Genomic DNA, 18,290 nt, shown 5'->3' on the forward strand with positions numbered 1-18,290 from the left:
CCCCCTTTTTGTTACTTTGCGCCCCCCTAGGGGGGTTCCGCCCCGCCCCACCCCCTCCACCCCACAGTATGAGAACCACTGCTCTAGGGTATCATATTCTGTTTTACATAGTGTGCTAGATGTGTCTGCATCTTGTTGGCCTCCTCAAAAACTCCTATAAAGGTTATTAGTTTTGCACGAAACCTGTAACACTACCCCCATGCTCGTAGCATAGTGGCTTGTTCCTCCAGCGACCCCTGCTCTTTCCTGCCTGAAAGCCAGCTTCTCTCTTACGTGTGTCTCAGCTTCACGGCAGCTACTTCGCCAAAACTACTGGCGTGAACCTGGCACCTTGTGTTAAGTTTGGCCACCCTGAAACGCTTTCTTCCAGGACCAGCTGTCAGCGTCACTTTTACTACCACCTTCAGGTAAACTTATTAAGCATTTTTGTATTTTGTCTTGTTTAACTGGATCATTTTATTAGAATTCTAGCTTATAATTGTGACAAGAACTTTTATGTCAAATGTATAATGGATATATCCATCCATCCATCCATTATCCAACCTGCTATATCCTAACACAGGGTCACGGGGCTCTGCTGGAGCATTTTTGTATATATTTTATTACTTTTAAAAAAGTATATATTAAGGGGATTTTATTTATTTTAGAATTGTTGCTGTCACTGCAAAATAAGCCTATAGAATTTAATTTTGTTAATAAAAAATGAACAGGTAACACCTGTGGCCTTCAGTTTGGTTATAAAAATACCACTTAAATATAGAACATAAGATTTCCACATGGTTATGCAGGTGCTTTGTGTAAAAAAATAAAAATGTAAAGGATAAAGAAAACACATCAGAATCGATCAATTATAGTAAGTTTAAATCAGTGATTGTATTGGTCCACACTATAAGTGTCACCAACTGACCCACAGCTACATAACTGATCAAGAAGTGAGGAGTTTGTCTTACAGGATTTGATTTGAACAATGTGCCAGCAGCTTGGACAGATTACTTGTGGCTGTGAAATAGAGAGGCCTATCTTAAATTTCTTAAAAAATAGTTGAAAAATTTTTAAAGGTAAAATACATGTTCAAAAAACCTAAACTCTTTTCTTGGGCCAATGGCAGGAATTATCCTTAAACTGCTGAAAGGCCTAAACAAGCCATATATGGAACCAGGATTTATGCAGTAAATATACTTTAACAGAGCTATCTGCCCCTTCCCCCACATCTTGAGATGAGGTTGAAATTTAAGGCACATTGGAAATTTAAAAACACTGAAATTCTGAAAGAAGTAGACAGTCATCTAAGTCTGCCAGGACTTGGAGTATGTGATACAATATTATGTTGAAAATGTGGACTAAAGACTTGGGTTGAACTAGACAACTTAGAGTACTGTGATACATTAAATGTCCCATTCTGATGTTGTCATGCCCATTAGGAACATCTAGACAGAGGTTCAGGCTAACTGCTTCATGTGACGTGTGGTCCGTGGCGCTGAGTTGGTTTTAAACAAACAATCGCGCCTGTGCAGGCGCCAAGCAGGTGCGAAGGTGAGTAAGTGCGTTTTGTTCAGCAGTTAGTGTAGGCACTGGTTGGCCTGTTGTGGGTAAGTCAGGTGCCTCAATGATGCCATGGAGGGAGCGGCTTCCCACAACTGCACCCAGTTATGCAGATTTAAAAAGAGCCTGCACGAGTCAAGGAGAGTAAAAAACGAAGAGATGAATAAAGAGGAGGTTAACACTAGAATTACCAGAGCCTACGGAAAAACTCGTAGATCCGTCCAACCTTAAACTGCTTCACACTTCTCCAGTTAGCGTCTTTTGTCCTGCAAATGTGTTGATAAGCAGCCTACTATCACATCCCCCACCCCGCACAGTTTTCTCAGCTCAAATCTGTTTACCTGCGTGTCAGTTGCTTGGAGTTGTATAGAGTGAGAAGTCAAGAACAATGACACCTTTTATAAATACTATACCGTTATTTGGAACACATGCATTTCATGTGTGTTCCGTGTCTACAACGATCTATGTAAACACATCGTTAAAACAGAAACATTTTTCATGTTTTGGTAATAATTGACAAAATGTAGACATGAACTATATAATGTGTGAAGCCTGAATTCCAAATATCAAAGAAACACTTTCACAAAAGGTACAAATATAACAGAACAAATGCGCTTTTATTCAAAAATATAGCTGCAGAAAAACAACCCGCGTTTACCTGCGACATTGACATGCAATTGCTACGACCGCTTCGGTGACGAAACGGTATCAGCTGCTGAGTTTTACGGCTTCGATCCCGGCCAAGTCCGTTTTGAGAACTGAGCTGCTCGTATTCTTACTATTTTAGAATAAAAACATACATTTGATTCCAGTCTGTAACAGCCGATGTAATTTATACTTGTAAAGGTTAGCTTTGTTTTTTTCTATTCTGTTATTCTCTCAGCTGTGTTCATGTTCCCAATTTTTCAACTGCGCCCCCCCCGCACCTCACGCATTTGACACTGCTGTTTTCACATAGATGTGCTATAACAGAGGTACACTCAACTCATGCTGACGATTCTACATCGAATCAAGAATGCACTTTTGCCATCGTGTACTTTGTATATGTACATGGGAAACTCTGCACTCGTGACTTTACGCTGTAGATCTGGCTCTTACATACAAAGGACGGTGCATGTGCCCAAAACATTAACATTTATATGTTACTTACATAAAAGCCGGATCCGATGTAGAAACATCATCATGTAAGTAAATAACTCAAGGTAAATAACATTTGATTTACCTTTATTTATTTACTTACTTCCTACAGCATATAGTCACGAGTGCAGAGCTTCCCATGTACATATACAAAGTACAGCGATCGCAAAAGTACATTCTTGATCCGATGTAGAACCCTCATCATGTAAGTAAATAACTCAAGGTAAATAGGTAAATATCATTAGATCTGGCTTTCATGTAAGTAACATATAAATGTTAATGTTTTAGACACATGCACCGTCCTTTGTATGTAAGAGCCAGATCTACAGCATAAAGGCACAAGTGAACTGCAGAGCTTCCTCTGTTTGATTGTCAAGGGCATGCTCACAAATTACATGTGTAATGTCACAGAACATACCTGCTGACACTTTAGTACGCGAGCAATGGTATGAGAATGCAGTTAGACTTTTTTTGGGCACATACACCATGCTAGTGTTTAGATCTGGAAGGTGTAGCGTTGGCGAAATAAATAATATGCGAGCTATAGTGCGTCTTTATGTGATCCAAATAAATAACATTCGAGCTATAGCGCGTCTTTATGTGAAAACAGCAGTGTCAGATGGGGAGGGGGAGTAGGGTAGAATGGAGAGAATGAAACTGAATAAAAAAAAAAAACCAAAAAGCTAACCTTTACGAGTATCATAAGTTACACCGGCTGTTACAGACTGAAATAAAATGAATGTTTTTATTCTAAAATAGTAAGAATAAGAGCAGTTCACTTCTCAAAACGGAGTTGTGCGGGATCGAACTCGTGACCTTTTGATTCCCAGTCAGCAGCTGAAAACGTTGCGCCACGGCACTTATATATTTGAATAAAAGCGCACTTGTTCTGTTATATTTGTACCTTTTGTGAAAGTGTTTCTTTGATATTTGGACTTCAGGCTTCATACATTATATAGTTTATGCCTACATTTTGTCATTTATTACTAGAATATGGAAAAAAATTTCTGATTTAAAAATGTGTTTACACAGATTACTGTAGAAATGGAACACACATGAAATGCGTGTGTTCCAAATAACAATCTATTATTTCCACTCTAAAACTCCACTTCACTCCCAGATAATCAATCAAGGCATGAGCTGGGAGAAGTTCGTGCACGTTCTAAGTCGGTGGGGGGATGGAATAGCCAGCTGCTTGCAGCTTGTTTTTATCGGCACATTTAGAGGACAAAGGACGCTGGAGGAGAGGTGCGAACGGATTTAAGAAGTGATTTAAGGTGGGACGGATCTACGAGTTTTTTCATAGGCTCTGGTAATTCTAGTGTTAAAGGACGGGAGAAAAAGCAGGCAGGAAAGAGAAAGAGAGAGAGAGAAAGGAGGCAAGCTGGTTTAGGGAGCTGAAGCAGATGGTCAGGAGTAGATCCCCAAGGAGGAGCGTGTGGCCATCCCTCAGGAGGGGGCTGTGGGTTGCTCCTGTTGAGAGACTCGGGAGCAGGAGTGACCATTACACTCTGGAGGTGCTCTTACTGGGTTGAGCCAATGGCAGTGATGGGAGTACAGAGCACCCACGCCGGATGGAGCCAGGATTGGCAGCAGTTTAGGTGGAACAGGGCTTGGTGGTTGCCCATGGACACCGTGGGATTGGTGGCGGGGACACAGGCCAGATGAAATGGGTATCTGCACCTGTTGGTTGACGTCTCTCAGGGCTGCAAGATCTGAGTAGGATAAGGCGAAGAGACATCAGTTTTAAAGGAAGGCACTATGGCTTGTGGATTTTAAATGAGTTTCCTGCAGTTTTTTTTTTAAACCTCATTTTTAATGGATTATCTACTTATTAACCTTAACAGCGCATTTTATTTTATAGATTATTTATTTACTGACATTTTAAGCACTGCATCTTTTGAACACTTTGATTTTTGTAATGCTTTTAGTGAAAGCACTAGTGCACTTTTGCACCTACCCATTGCTTTGTGTGTGTTTGTTCTCATCTGCCAAGCTCATCCAATTACGTAATTGACAGTGTTGAGTTCTGGAGTCTTCCGGTGAGAAACAGTAGTGTGGAGCCGACCTGCACCGTCACACTTTATTCAAATGGAGTGACAGAGATGTTTTGAGGTCACACAAGAATTGTCCGACATTGCCCAGGTAATTTTACTAAACAGTCGATAATAATTTGTCAAAGTGAAAAAGTTCAGTAAATCTTTATTATGAGAACTCTTCAGATTAATATTATGCTCAAAATGTATCTCTCACTAGATACTTCATTTATTTTGTAACAAAGTTCTGACACTGATTGTGCATCAATATTATACAATATAGCTGCCATGATGTCAACAAATCAAATGGCATGGATATCACAGGCCTACCAACCATGTAGCACAGACAAAAAACAGAATAACAAAAATGTGGTGCTTGTGACAATAAATCATGACAATTAAATCACAAAACAAATATGAAAAATTATTTATGTGTTTATGACAGGTGTAATCAAGATAAATTATAAACTGTAAAATTATAAACCAATGAATCATTAAATTAATTTAAAACTTTTAAAGAAAAATATATGAAAAAAAGATTGCAGTAACTAATAGTTTAGCTTATGCACTGTGAACAACAATTACTTCTTCTGAGTGTTTCACTGTATAATTTTCTACTTCTGAAAATCTGCTCACTCTGGTCATACAGCTTACAGTAGTGGCCAAAAGTTTTGGCAGTGACACAAATGTTGTGTTTTGTAAAATTTGCAGCTTCAGTTTTTGTGATGGCAATTCATCCATCCATCCATTTTCCAACCCACTGAATCCAAACACAGGGTCACGGGGGTCTGCTGGAGCCAATCCCAGCCAACACAGGGCACAAGGCAGGAACCAATCCTGGGCAGGGTGCCAACCCACCGCAGGACACACACAAACACACCCACACACCAAGCACACACTAGGGCCAATTTAGAATCGCCAATCCACCTAACCTGCATGTCTTTGGACTGTGGGAGGAAACCGGAGCGCCCGGAGGAAACCCACGCAGACACGGGGAGAACATGCAAACTCCACGCAGGGAGGGCCCGGGAAGCGAACCCAGGTCCCCAGGTCTCCCAACTGCGAGGCAGCAGCGCTACCCACTGCGCCACCGTGCCGCCCATGGCAATTCATATTGTTTCCATATTATTGTTCAGAGTGATCAGATGCATATTAATATTAATTCATTGCAAAGAGCTTTATTAGCACAAAAAGTTAACTTTATCACAAAAACCTACTTTTACTTATTTTGGTACAAAATGATCAGCTAAAAGTGTCTAGCAAGCACCAGGGCCATCTACTCGTGAGGAGTCAGCTACAGAATCGTTTTGCCACCAGTGCCGGCCTTGCTCAGTATTGGCAGCAAGTGGGTGTGAGTGCATCTGCACGCACAGTGAGGCAAAGACTTTTGGACAATGGCCTTGTGTCAAGAAGGGCAGCAAAGAAGCCACTTCTTTCCAAGAAAAACATCAAGGACAGACTGCAGGAAGTACAAGGATTGGACAGCAGAAGATTGGTGCAGTTATTTTTTTCAGATCAATTCTCCTTCCGACTGTTTGGGACATCTGGAAAATCGATTGTCTGGAGAAGGAAAAAGTGAACACTACCATGAGTCCTGTGTCGTGCCAACAGTGAAGCATCCTGAGGCAATCCAGGAGAGGGGTTGCTTCTCATCCAAGGAACTGGGCCCACTCACAATTCTGTCCAAAAACATTGCCATAAATAAAGAATGGTATCAAAATATTCTCCAAGAGCAACTTCTCCCAACAATCCAGGCGCAATTTGGTGATGATCTGTGTATTTTTCCATATGATGGAGCACCATGATTTCAAGGCAAAAGTGGCTCAGCGTTCATTACATTAAAAGTTTGGACCTTTGGCAATGAAACTCCCCAGATTTTAATCCCATTGTGAACATGTCACCAATTCTCAATTCTGGACAAGCAAAATCCCACAAATTGTGATCAACTCCAAGCACTAAAAAGGCAAGAATGGATCACCATCAGTCAGGATTTGGCCCAGAAGCTGATATCCAGCATGCCAGAGCAGATTGCAGAAATTATAAAGCAGAAGGGTCAACAATGAAAATATTAACTCTTTACATAAATTTGATGTATTTGTCAATAAAAGCCATTGAAACTTATGAAATGTTTATAATTGTTCTTCAGTATACCACATAAACGTAAAAAAATAATCTGAACATGCTGAAGCAGTAAAGTTTGCAAAAGACAACATTTGTGTCATTGCCAAAACTTTTCTTCACTATTGTATATTAGTATTTGGTATTTAGATCCTGTAAAAAAAAATTATACTGTTGAAGTTCACTTCTGCAGTTACTCATCTAAAGATAAAGTTAATTTAAAATATTTTTAATTTCAAATGGCTACACAAAATATAAATATATCCTCTTTAATAAAATCCCTGTGTGCGTCCATGTGTTCGTTTGTGTGTGTCTTCTGGTGAAGTGCGCATGCGCGGGGCACGGTGCGATGCTTCAAAGGCCGCCTGATGCGTCACACAAGACAGAGAGGGCGGGACCTATAAAATATTGCGCGGCCGATCCAATCGGATTTTGGTAAATGAGGTAAGACCTAAAACATAACGCACAAAAAATCCAATCGGGTACTGAGACCAGCTTCCCCAGAGAGGTGGGATTAGTGTTTGTTTTTGTGCAAGTGTTCACTCTGAGGATGTCAGATTTGCGATTAACAAACTTGGCCCGGTAAAGTGTAAAGTGTTTTCCAAAATATACGAATTTTCATGATATTACAATCGGATGACTTTTAAAAGTAGATTTATTTTCACACACATAAAATCTGTTGCTGGGGAGACGCCATACATACAATAATCAGCTGCATGCCAGCACAGATTAAAATACTTGCTGGAGAGACGTATTACTGTGAGAGAAAATTAAAGGCACACAGTACAGTGACGCATATTGGAGCCACATACAAGCCAGTATTACTGTAACAGAAAATAGATGGTCCTTTGCCATTTAATATAGACTGTTTCTACTAATGTTTATGCACTACTATTCTAGCGCCCGTTATTGTAACGGGCTTAATGTCTAGTATATAAATACAAGGTTTAGGTTTATGAAAAAATATTCTCATTATGTAACTGGAATTGCAAAGTCCAGTAGTATGTGGGATTTGGGTGACCTCAAAACATCTAATGACATATAAGGGTGTGTGAAATAGTCGCATTAATATTGTCACATTCACAAGTACATATATTTTACTTGGTTTAGAGTGATTATTTGGTCATGAGACGTGGTTGGAAACTGAGATGTACTGACGCACTGACAAGAGTGTTTGGGGAAATATTTGGAAAGTTATCTGTTACTTGTACATGTTTTTGTTATTTGCATTCAAAATTAGTGCTGGTGAGGCGAGGTTGGACAGGGCAGAAAGCAGAAAGGTACCACCAGCAAGTTTGGAAGTAAATCACTGGCATCGTAGCATTGAATAGCTTGAAGTAACAATAGCATCGAATAGTTTGAAGTAACAGTGTTTCCTATGTGAGATGAAGTGTTCATACATAAAAAAAAAAATTGGCGATTATATGGCACTAAAGTAGTAACACATTAGTGTTTGTAGACAGATATGCATGTTTATTCCTTAGAAAAAAAGCATTTACTTAAAGTACAGGTAGGCGGCTGACTTCAAAGCGGTTAGAAGAGTAGATCCACAGTATGAAGACGGGCACCTAGTTAGAGAGCGCTGATCAGGCACAAGTGGCAGTAGAAACATCCAGGTGAATAAGTAAGTAACTAGCAGTGAATATTCAGTAAGCGTGTTTTCTCAGTTAAGAGGAAGAAGTGTGTAAAATGTTTAACTTGATAGAACAGATCTTAGCAGTCAGTAAAGTTAGCGCAATTAAGAAAGTGACAGTGTAAGGGTTAATTAAAAGGAAGAAATACAAATGGTGTAGCTGGAGAGCTTCAAAGCAAAGAAGTAATAAGAGTGGTGTGAAGTTAGGAAAACAGACAGGGAAAAATGAAGTTAATTGCTTCAAAGAATGACATACGACAGGCAGTTCTTTAATCTGTTAATTTATTCATTTTAATGATGTAAGTTAAACCACTGAAATTTAATAAAAAGGGCTAAGTAGTTTATTAATCCAAAGGCAAATTTTAAAAATCCGAGGCCAGTGCAATGCAAGACCTGTTGGGTGTTGGAAGAGTCGGCCCACCTTGAAGGCTGTGTCTGCAGGAGATGCCAGTGGACCCACCACCTCAGGCTCAGAGTCACTGAGCTGAAGGAAGATTGGCTGGCCTGCGTTGCAGCAGAGAAATTGTGGATCTCTCCGAGCTGTTCTTTAGATAGATACTGCGCACCCCTAATTTGTTACATGAGGAGACTCTAGACACAGTTAGGTATGTCACCGTTGCAAGGTGCAAGGCAAAGCATGCACACTGTTTGGGGGTATTAAGACCCGAATTGTAAGGGTCAAACTGTTTGCAGGTCCTTCTGAAGCTGGATAGTGTCTCTGAAGGCTCTGAGGTAGTATGTAGGCATGAGGAGCCCCAATGGACGACCTCAAACCAGTGTCCTGAATGAGAGAGGTTGTTTTAGTGAAAGTCCTATCAGGACTAAAGCACGGATTTGGTCAAGATACAGTCTCACACAGTGTTTTGCATTTCGGGTGCACAGGTGGGAGTCCTTCCTGGAAGGAGTGGAGTGGAGTGGATCCAGTTGTCATTAGATAATAAGGCAAGTTTACAGGGATATATTGTAGTCATGGGTCAATTTAACTACCCAAATATTATGTGAAATAAAAGTAAATAGTGGAGTACAAGAGCAGGAGTGGTGTTAAAGCACCAACATGGGGTGAAGCCTGTCTAGATTTACTGTTTTGTAATAACCAGAATAAAACTGAGGGTGTAGAGGTAATTGAACTTCTAGGGTCAAATGACTATAATATAATACAATTCTCAGTGTTTTTGCAGAGTATGGATGCACAACTAAAATGGTTAGAGCAAATTTTGTGCACATGCGGTAAAGTCTAATAGGGATAAACAGAGATAATCTTTTTAGTGTTGAGACAACTGAGGAGCAATGGATATAGCAGATGATCTCAACTTGCATTTTTCTGATGTCTTCACATGTAAGGAAGTAAATAACCTCCCACCTAGTGCTAACACCATGACTCCAATTGTGACCCTGACCGCATTAGATCAAGAGTTTAAACCTCAGCTTGTGGGGTCATATTTTATCCAAGTTTGAAGGATAAACCCTTGAAGCACTGTTACAAAAACATTTGGATTATTTACTTTTTAACTAAAGATTTCTCTTCTTGCTTAACTCTGAATTTATGTTTGTGTTTTGATTCTGACAAATTTTTTTTCTTGATTCCCAGTTTTGGACTGTTGTTTTGTTCTCTTTCTCTTTAATTCCTTGGCTTATTGTAGCTCTGGCTAAGACTGTTTTGTTCTCCCAATAAAGAAAATTATACAAGTTTTGAATCATATTTATTTTCTAGTCCCCTCTCATTTAAAATATTAACTCCAGTATTTAAGATAGTAACGGAATTTGCAGACTTTATGGTAACTCTGTAATGTTAGACACAACACATTTCAATGAGCAGAGAGAGAAGGGTAAAGGTCCTATTGGCAAAAAGGCAAAATTGTCTATTTAAATGACTACTCTGAGAATGGTTGCAATGTCTTATATATATTTTAGTCAATAAATAAAGGGTAATTGGATGTTTTTCAAATAAAACCCAAGATTAAGAGCTACCTAATGGATTCGGTGATTACACTTGTAACTATAATGCTGTTTATCAATTTTGTTTGGTACAGATACCAACTTACTTAAATTTACTTCTTCTTCATCGTAAATGTCGACTTCCATAAGTCTAATCAGCATCCGTGACAGGATACCCAGAAACTGCAAATAAGCACCTGTTTTTCCAACCTATAAAAAACATTGAAACAGATTAGATTTCTTTCTTTTTATCCTTTTCATAATGAAAAACGCTCATATTTTAAAATAAAATAACAGTAATAGTGTATTCACAATAAATCATTCATTGATCAGTTTATTTTTTGGTATGTCTTTTCCACTGAATGCTAAGAAGGAATTGAAGTGTATCATCATCAGATGCAAAACTGGAATGCCAGTGAACCTCAAAGCACACAAAGATATAAATGCACACTCACTCACTTGAAGACAAATCACAGGTATTTAACACACAAGTCTTTAGGTAATTTGAGAAAAATGACATATTGGGAAAAAATACATATGGACACAGAAAGAATGTGCACCTCCACAAACACTGCGACCTGGCCAAGAAACCAACCCTGGTCTATGGAGGCATCAGGCAGCAGCTATACTGTAGCTACTGCCCCATTTTTCCACTGTTTTTTTCACATAGTTCTTTAAAATTATGGGCTGAGACAGCTGTGACTTATAAGTGTTTTAATATGTATGTTAAAGATAAATTAATTTAATGATGTTTTGTCAGCTATGAGCATCCAAACCAGCTCTCTAAATTGCCTGCTGGCTGTATGACTTTGTTAAAATGGACCAGTAGATGAGCGTGTTTTTGAGAAAATGCAAGAGAGTTGATATTGAAAAGTTCAGAACCACTATTAATACCAAAAGTTTGCAAGATAAATAAGTCTAAGCAAGAATTTCCAGATATTTCTAACAGGAGAAGAATGACATCAGATCCAAAACCTGTGAACCAGATCAAGATTTAAAAAGTATTGTTGGCCTGAAAACTGGACCCTACAAACACAAGACTACACGTACAGTTATTCAAGGTTTTAGTTCATTATGTTGAACAAAGAGAGAGCTTCAGTGTTGCACTGGGTTTTTTCAGTGAAGACTTTTTAATATGGAGCATATTGTCTCCAGATTGGCAACCTGTGGCAACAGTGCCATGTGTTTTAGCAGCCTATTAACAAAATACTGAAGCTACAGTAATGGTAGCATGATGCACTAAAAATTGGACAACAAAAAAAATCTGTATTTTTAAACTAAATTATTCATACCAAATACATACTAATGTCTTACTCCTTGAATCTTTATCTTTCAAAATATCTACAACTGATGACCAGAGAAAAACATTTCAAATCAATAAAATATTCTGTCGAAGAGCTAAATACATTAATGCCAAATATACCATTCTATCACCACCTGCACAATGCTTAATGGTAAAACACAAATGAATAAAATGAGTCTGGGTTTATTTTCCTCTGTATATTTCTATATTACTCTCCCTAAAGATGTAATGCAAGGTTAATCAGTGACTCTAAAGTGGCTCTATAATGGACTGGTGCCCTCTTCTAGGTTGGTTGCTGTCCGGCATTTGATGCTTCCATTATAAACTATAGTTCCTTATGACCCTAAATTAGATTAGATAGATAGATAGATACTTTATTAATCCCAATGGGAAATTCACAGGTTAAACAGGTTCAATGGAAAATATGGAAAGAAAAGCAAACTGCACATTGAAATACAGGAAAATGTTGATTTAATTAGTCTTATTAGAATGTGGGGTACACTGCTGCAGCCCTGTTACTTCATAAAAAGTGATTTCAGTTGTGTAATTTATTTATTTATTGAATGAAGTATTCTTCACCCCATGACCTTGATCACAGTTTGGTGTGTTTGTTCTTCATGTTTTTAGCTACATACAGCATGGGTTTGTGCTCACACAAAACAAATCTCACCTGTGGAGGCCCACTCAGTAGTAGCCTTCGAGGATGAAAGTTGTCTGTCCTTCCCTCTGCTCTGTTATTGCTGTCCATATGACTTTGTTTTGGAACAGTCCACTGTCGATAATACAAAGATTGCTCAGTACAAGTCATCATTTTGCTAAGCAAAGGGCGGAAAGAACTTGCCCAGTTGACTAAGTGATGTGGAAGAAAGGATGTTGATTTAGGGAGTCCACTGCTGTCCACTGAGGTAATAACATCATATACTGCCTTTGGCAGAAACACTATAGGTGGATGGTTTAGACTCTTTCCTCTGGAACACTGTCGAACTGGTTGAGATATAACTGAGTTCTGAGCTGAAGATGAACCTGAAGAGGTAGATTTGGAAAACCTCCTGCTATTATTTGGCTTGTCACAGTAAGTGCTGCTTTCAATGCTTTTTCCTCTGACACAATTGTCTTTAGTAGGATGTTCACAATTGGATACTTGGTGAGGCTGACTTGTGGTTCCCACTATGTTTGTTGCCAAACCAGGAGATGTCTCAGTACATAATGCTATGAGTATTAAGGGACAGAAAAAAATGTATTCAAATCAGTATTCCCAAAAGAGTTAATTCAGAATGTAAGTAAACTGCAGATGTCAATGACATTCACCCATCTGAAATAAAGTATTTATTTATATATTGTAAAAAATAATTAATATATATTGCACTATGTCTCTATTGTAAGTTGAATTTGTAAATAAAAAAATTTGAACTTTTGGTCCATCCACATCAGTTATTGCAATATGCAGTTTACCTTGCACAATTGTTGCATTTTATTCTAAATTGGAAGTCATTTTAGAAATAAAAATGACAGGAGATGAAGATGTGCAATGTTCTCTTGCTTGTTTTTCACCTGGATACTTCTATGTATTACATGTTATTTTTAAATTTCTGCTAACATTTTAGTCAGTTTTTAATTAGTTTAGTTGAAATTATAATCTTATAGATTTATTCTATCACATTCTATGACTCAATAATATTATCCCGTTGGAGCTATCAACCAAACAGTAAAGCCTCATAGGAGCAACACAAAATTACCAATAATCTATAGATTTATGAAAAAAAATCCTGGACCCATTTACCTAATTTGCTTTATTTTACCAATGCTATAGGATACCACAGCATGTCTGCACCCTGGATAGAAAGTCAGCTCAGTGCTTGCATTCTCGCACACATTCACACTGGCTAACATTGCCATTTTAGAGTTTTCAATTAACCTAATAATCAGAATATGAGAGGAAAACCAGGCATTCGCAACTAAAACACATAAACCTGAACTGAACTGGCAAACTCTACAAATCACTCACAGAGCCAGGAATTAAAATTGAGCTTCTTTAGCTATGAGACAGCAGGTCAATGTACTGCACCGCACTATGCTGAAGTCCATCACCTTTTTCTGTCTCTAGTGCCTTTTTAAAATGATTTAACAAGGTGAAAAGATATTTCAGTCTTTGATTATCATTGCCTTGCAAGTTGTGTTCTTTTTGTATACAATAGTTGAGTAAGGTTGTGCTAAATCTAATCAGGCTGATTCCAAAGTAATTAGAAGTTTTTGTACTGTACCTATTTACATAAAATGCAAGATAAAAATTTCAAAGCATCACTTTTTTGCCTTTAAAAAATTATTTTACTGTAATATAAATCAAAGAAACAGGTCACCATCATTCCCTAGCTCTTCATCCTCATTGTCTGTACTGCTGAGTTTCTCTGGGTCACTTTCAGACAAGTAATTTGGTCCCATCTTGCTACTTAGCATGTCTGACTTGACAAGGTATGCTGCCAAACCCAGCTCCTGCTCCAAGGCGGTCCTCATCAGATAAGTTGAATTGATCAAACGAAGATCACAATATTTCAAAGACCTATAGTCAGAGACACAATACTGTTTTGAGTATTGCAACAAAATCAGTAACTTGAGACTGAATATTATGACAGTATACTTAAGCTACTTTTTATTGGTAAATTAAGCAACACAACAGTAACAAAAGTATAAAAAAAATAAGTATTTATAAGCTTCTTGCATACAAATGTAAAAATACTGTATACAGACTGCAGTAAATACTATTACAGGTCATTTAAGAATTGCTCAGGCATTTTAGGTTATGTGACAACATCCATACATTACACTAACTTGTTGACTAAAGTCTTCACACATTGTACACTTCACATCATTATTAATGTGTTTAACATTTCTTCCCTCTCATTTCATGTCATTCTACATTTACCCAGATCGTTGTAGACATGGAACTCACATGAAATGTATGTATTCCAAATAACGATATATTATTTACTCTATACAACTCCAGACACCTCATACCCAGATAAAGAGACTCGAGCTGGGAGAATGTCAGTTGCATTGGTGGTGGGATATGATAGTAGGCTGCTTGACACCTTTACTAAACAAATATGCAGATGAGGAGGTGCAAAGGAATTTAAGGTGGCCCAGGATTACAAGTTTTTTTCATAGGCTTCAGGGATTCTAGTGTTAAAGGATGACTGCACCTATCAGTGGGCATCTCCTCTTGCTGGAAGATCCTGATCGGATAAGCTGAGTAGATATCACATTTTAGAAAGGGCATTGGGGCTTGTTTTTTTAAAGAAGAACATTCTGCCTGTATTTTAAATTAGATTTTATTGGATTATTTATTGAATATTTTAACCTTCGTGTTTCATATAATTATATGGATTATTTATTTTTTGAAGAGATGTGGAACACTGTTTTGTTTTGCAAATAAAAGCTCCAGACACTTGCACCAACCCCTTGCTGACTGTGTCCTCATTTGCCAAGATCAGCTGTTGGTATGTTCTTGGCGGTTTTGGGTTCAAGTGGCTCCCAGAAGCAACATCGGGGGGAGAAGTTAACTTGGACTGTCACAAACCCAAGGTGCAGGATCCACATTGACAAAAAACAGGTTTGGGATTCAAACTCAAGATGCTGAAGGAGTGAAGCAGCATAGCCAATCACAGCCCTACCCTCAACTTTTATATTGATCTTAATAATTGTCCCACTCTTATGAATGGCAACAAATTTGTTACAAAACTGGGCTAAGTGTGCAAAACTGAGATTAACAAAAAATACTAAGCAAGAAAATTTCTTATATAGGGTATAGGCCTGTAATACGGTGAATGTATTGTGGCTAGTCACATAATACAGTTTATTATAATTCATATATGGGACTGCAATTAATATAACTCTCAGAATGATTTTTGAGATGAAATGAAGTATCCATCCATCCTTCTATCTATCTACTTCTTGAGTTTGTTTTTTCCATCACATGGTGGTGTAACAATACAGCCTGTCCAAGCAACATTTGACATAAGATTTAAATCAACTCTGGGAGAATATACCACTGAACACATCTGATCAAGCTAACTTGCCTGTCTTTGTGAAGTGTTAAAGTGGAGTCACCTAAATAAAACCCTTGTTAACCCATGAGGGTTCTGGGCAGTCTCGTGACCTGGAACCACTGCAGATTTTGTTTTTTTTTCTCCATCCGTCTGGAGGTTTTTTTTTTTTGTTTGTTTTTTTCTGTCCTGCCTGGCCATCTGACCTTACTTTTATTCTATGTTAATTAGTATTTGTCTTTTTTCTCTTTCTTCATCCTGTAAAGCACTTTGAGCTACATCATTTGTATGAAAATGTGCTATATAAATAAATGTTGTTTTGTTGTTGTTAACACATGAACAATGGACATTTATCTACAACTTGTATTTTTTTTTAATGTGGAATGTCTGATGTTCATCCAAGTCATCTTAAGCTTCAAGTGAATTTTGCTAAATTTAAACATTATTTCTTTTTTTTTTTTCTACTGCAATTTTAATTATTATCTTTTTTTTCTCAGACTCTTGTTGCCCTTCTGCTTGTTATTCTAGTGGTAACTTATTTCGGCCTTACAGCCTTTAAAGTCAGACTTGTACCCTTTTCAGTGCCCAGTGGTGAAAGTCTGCACTGCACTGTTAAAAAGAATGGTAAGGTACTGTAATTCATTTGAAGTGATAAAGCAAACTTTATGTTACATATGAGCAAATTCAGTGCCAGTATTTATCAAGTGCCTCAGAGTAGGAAACTAAGTGACACAAATTTGGTCCCCCTCTTAGGAGTAGTAGGAAAAGCACTTTCCCAGTTTTCCCAATTTAGGAAACTACTCCTAACTTCACCAAGATTAAGGAGAGCTTGTAAGCTATCCTAGTTCGCTAGGAGCTACCAGAAGATGGCAGTCTGACAGAGATCAGATCACACATCCTGGAAAAGGCTGAATCTTTTGAAAATGCTGGATAACAGTTAACTTGTAAAACGATATAGATCTGACAGAGTTGTGGAAATATTTGTAACAAAACTTTTATGTTTATATAATTAATCCATCTATGTAGTGAAGCCATGCAATGGTGATAATTTGTGTATGTTACAATCAAATATTTTTTGAATTTTGCACGAAACTCTGAATGGCCTTACAACACATTAAGTAGTGCGTAGATTCAAACATTTCCCAAAGATTCTATGTGAGTTAATATTAAAGAAAGCTTCATTCATGCAAATTGGCACACACTAAAAAAGATGCCCCTAGTGTGGATGAGCACACAAACATGAATCACAAGGAATATCATGATATCAACACACAGGTTGACATGGAGGTATAATGTACTGTGAACTGTAGTGCCCATCATATTACTTTGAAGATAGGTGCAACAGGATGGGTGTCTGACAGCGAAATGTCATGGGTGTGCTGAGCTATGCATTCCACAAAGCCCTGGAATATTTTCATTACACTTCAGTAGCTTGGGAAGGCTCAAGAGGGCATGTGGAGACTCCCATGGTATTGGATAAATAGAGCCTCACATAAAATAAAAGGGGAACTGTGGAGAGACACCTCGGCATGCGATTCTGGAAGACAATATAGCTGAGGCTTTTTTCAGTAACTGCTACATTATGAGGAGCTTCCCATGGTCTTGACAGCAGAAATGTGATTCTTCTGAAAGTATGGCTATGGATCATTCTTTGTTAAGTAAATATTCCTGTTATCGAACTTTATTTTTAGTATCTTTGTGGTGAAATCTTAGCGCTAGTAGCAGAAAACTTCAAAACATCATCATTAGTGTCAGTTTGTGGCAAGAGGTGCAGTAAAATCGTGATGTCGTTCATTGCCAGACATAGCCTCCTACTCCTTGCTGGCACTGGAAGTAGGACACTTCTCATGTCCTACTCTGAGGTAAGACAAATCCTTACCTTAGTCAGACTTTTACTGCAATTCCTGGGAGTAATTCTGAGATGCTTGATAATATAGGCACAGGTCAGTAGAGCTGTGAGGCAGCATTTAGCAGTGTGTCACTATACTATCCTGCAATACATACAACTTTAAAAAAAATTAAGGAAATCTGAAAAGTCTTAATGTATAGTAAACTAAGATCCAAGTGCAGTTATACCATAAGACCCCATGCTGCACCACTAATAATGGTAAATTGTTTAAAATCACTGAAGTAAACACTTCATTACTGTCAGCAAAACTATTAGTCAAATTCCTTAAGTAAATATTTAAATTTCAATATAAAATGAGAAACCTGGGAAGTGATTCTCCTTGAGGGTCCATTCCTGTAAAAATAAGTATGCAAGGCAAGCCTTCCAGCTCCAAATATGTCCGGGGAGCCCAATCAGCATCTTGAATTTTCAGCCAGGTCTGGTTAAAAACAGTAAGATGACACACTGATCATTTATTTAGTTACAATTTCTCATCAAAAATGTTACTTTAAATGTTAGTTACAGTATTTGTTAGCTTTAATTGTTGGTTAGATGTCCTTGCCTGCCCCACTGAAAGAAGGTTGTATTGTACTGTAGATGAGTTCACTAAAACAAAGACAAGTTTAAATATTTTTGTTATGAAAATCTGAATGGTTAA

The 18,290-nt window shown here is 37.9% G+C and overlaps 1 protein-coding gene across 1 annotated transcript in view; it reads right to left on the reverse strand.

Annotated features, from left to right (window-relative positions):
- greb1 (growth regulating estrogen receptor binding 1) overlaps positions 1-18,290 on the reverse strand; it is a 226,762-nt gene that overhangs the window by 46,022 nt on the left and 162,450 nt on the right. The window contains exons 19-22 of the mRNA XM_051924903.1: positions 17,956-18,071; positions 14,062-14,261; positions 12,375-12,913; positions 10,509-10,611 (exon numbers count right to left, since the gene is read on the reverse strand). Coding sequence (XP_051780863.1) covers positions 10,509-10,611; positions 12,375-12,913; positions 14,062-14,261; positions 17,956-18,071 — 958 coding nt within the window. The remainder of the gene's footprint in view (positions 1-10,508; positions 10,612-12,374; positions 12,914-14,061; positions 14,262-17,955; positions 18,072-18,290) is intronic.

The sequence above is a fragment of the Erpetoichthys calabaricus genome, chromosome 3 (assembly GCF_900747795.2).
Source record: "Erpetoichthys calabaricus chromosome 3, fErpCal1.3, whole genome shotgun sequence".
Taxonomy (NCBI): Eukaryota; Metazoa; Chordata; class Cladistia; order Polypteriformes; family Polypteridae; genus Erpetoichthys; species Erpetoichthys calabaricus.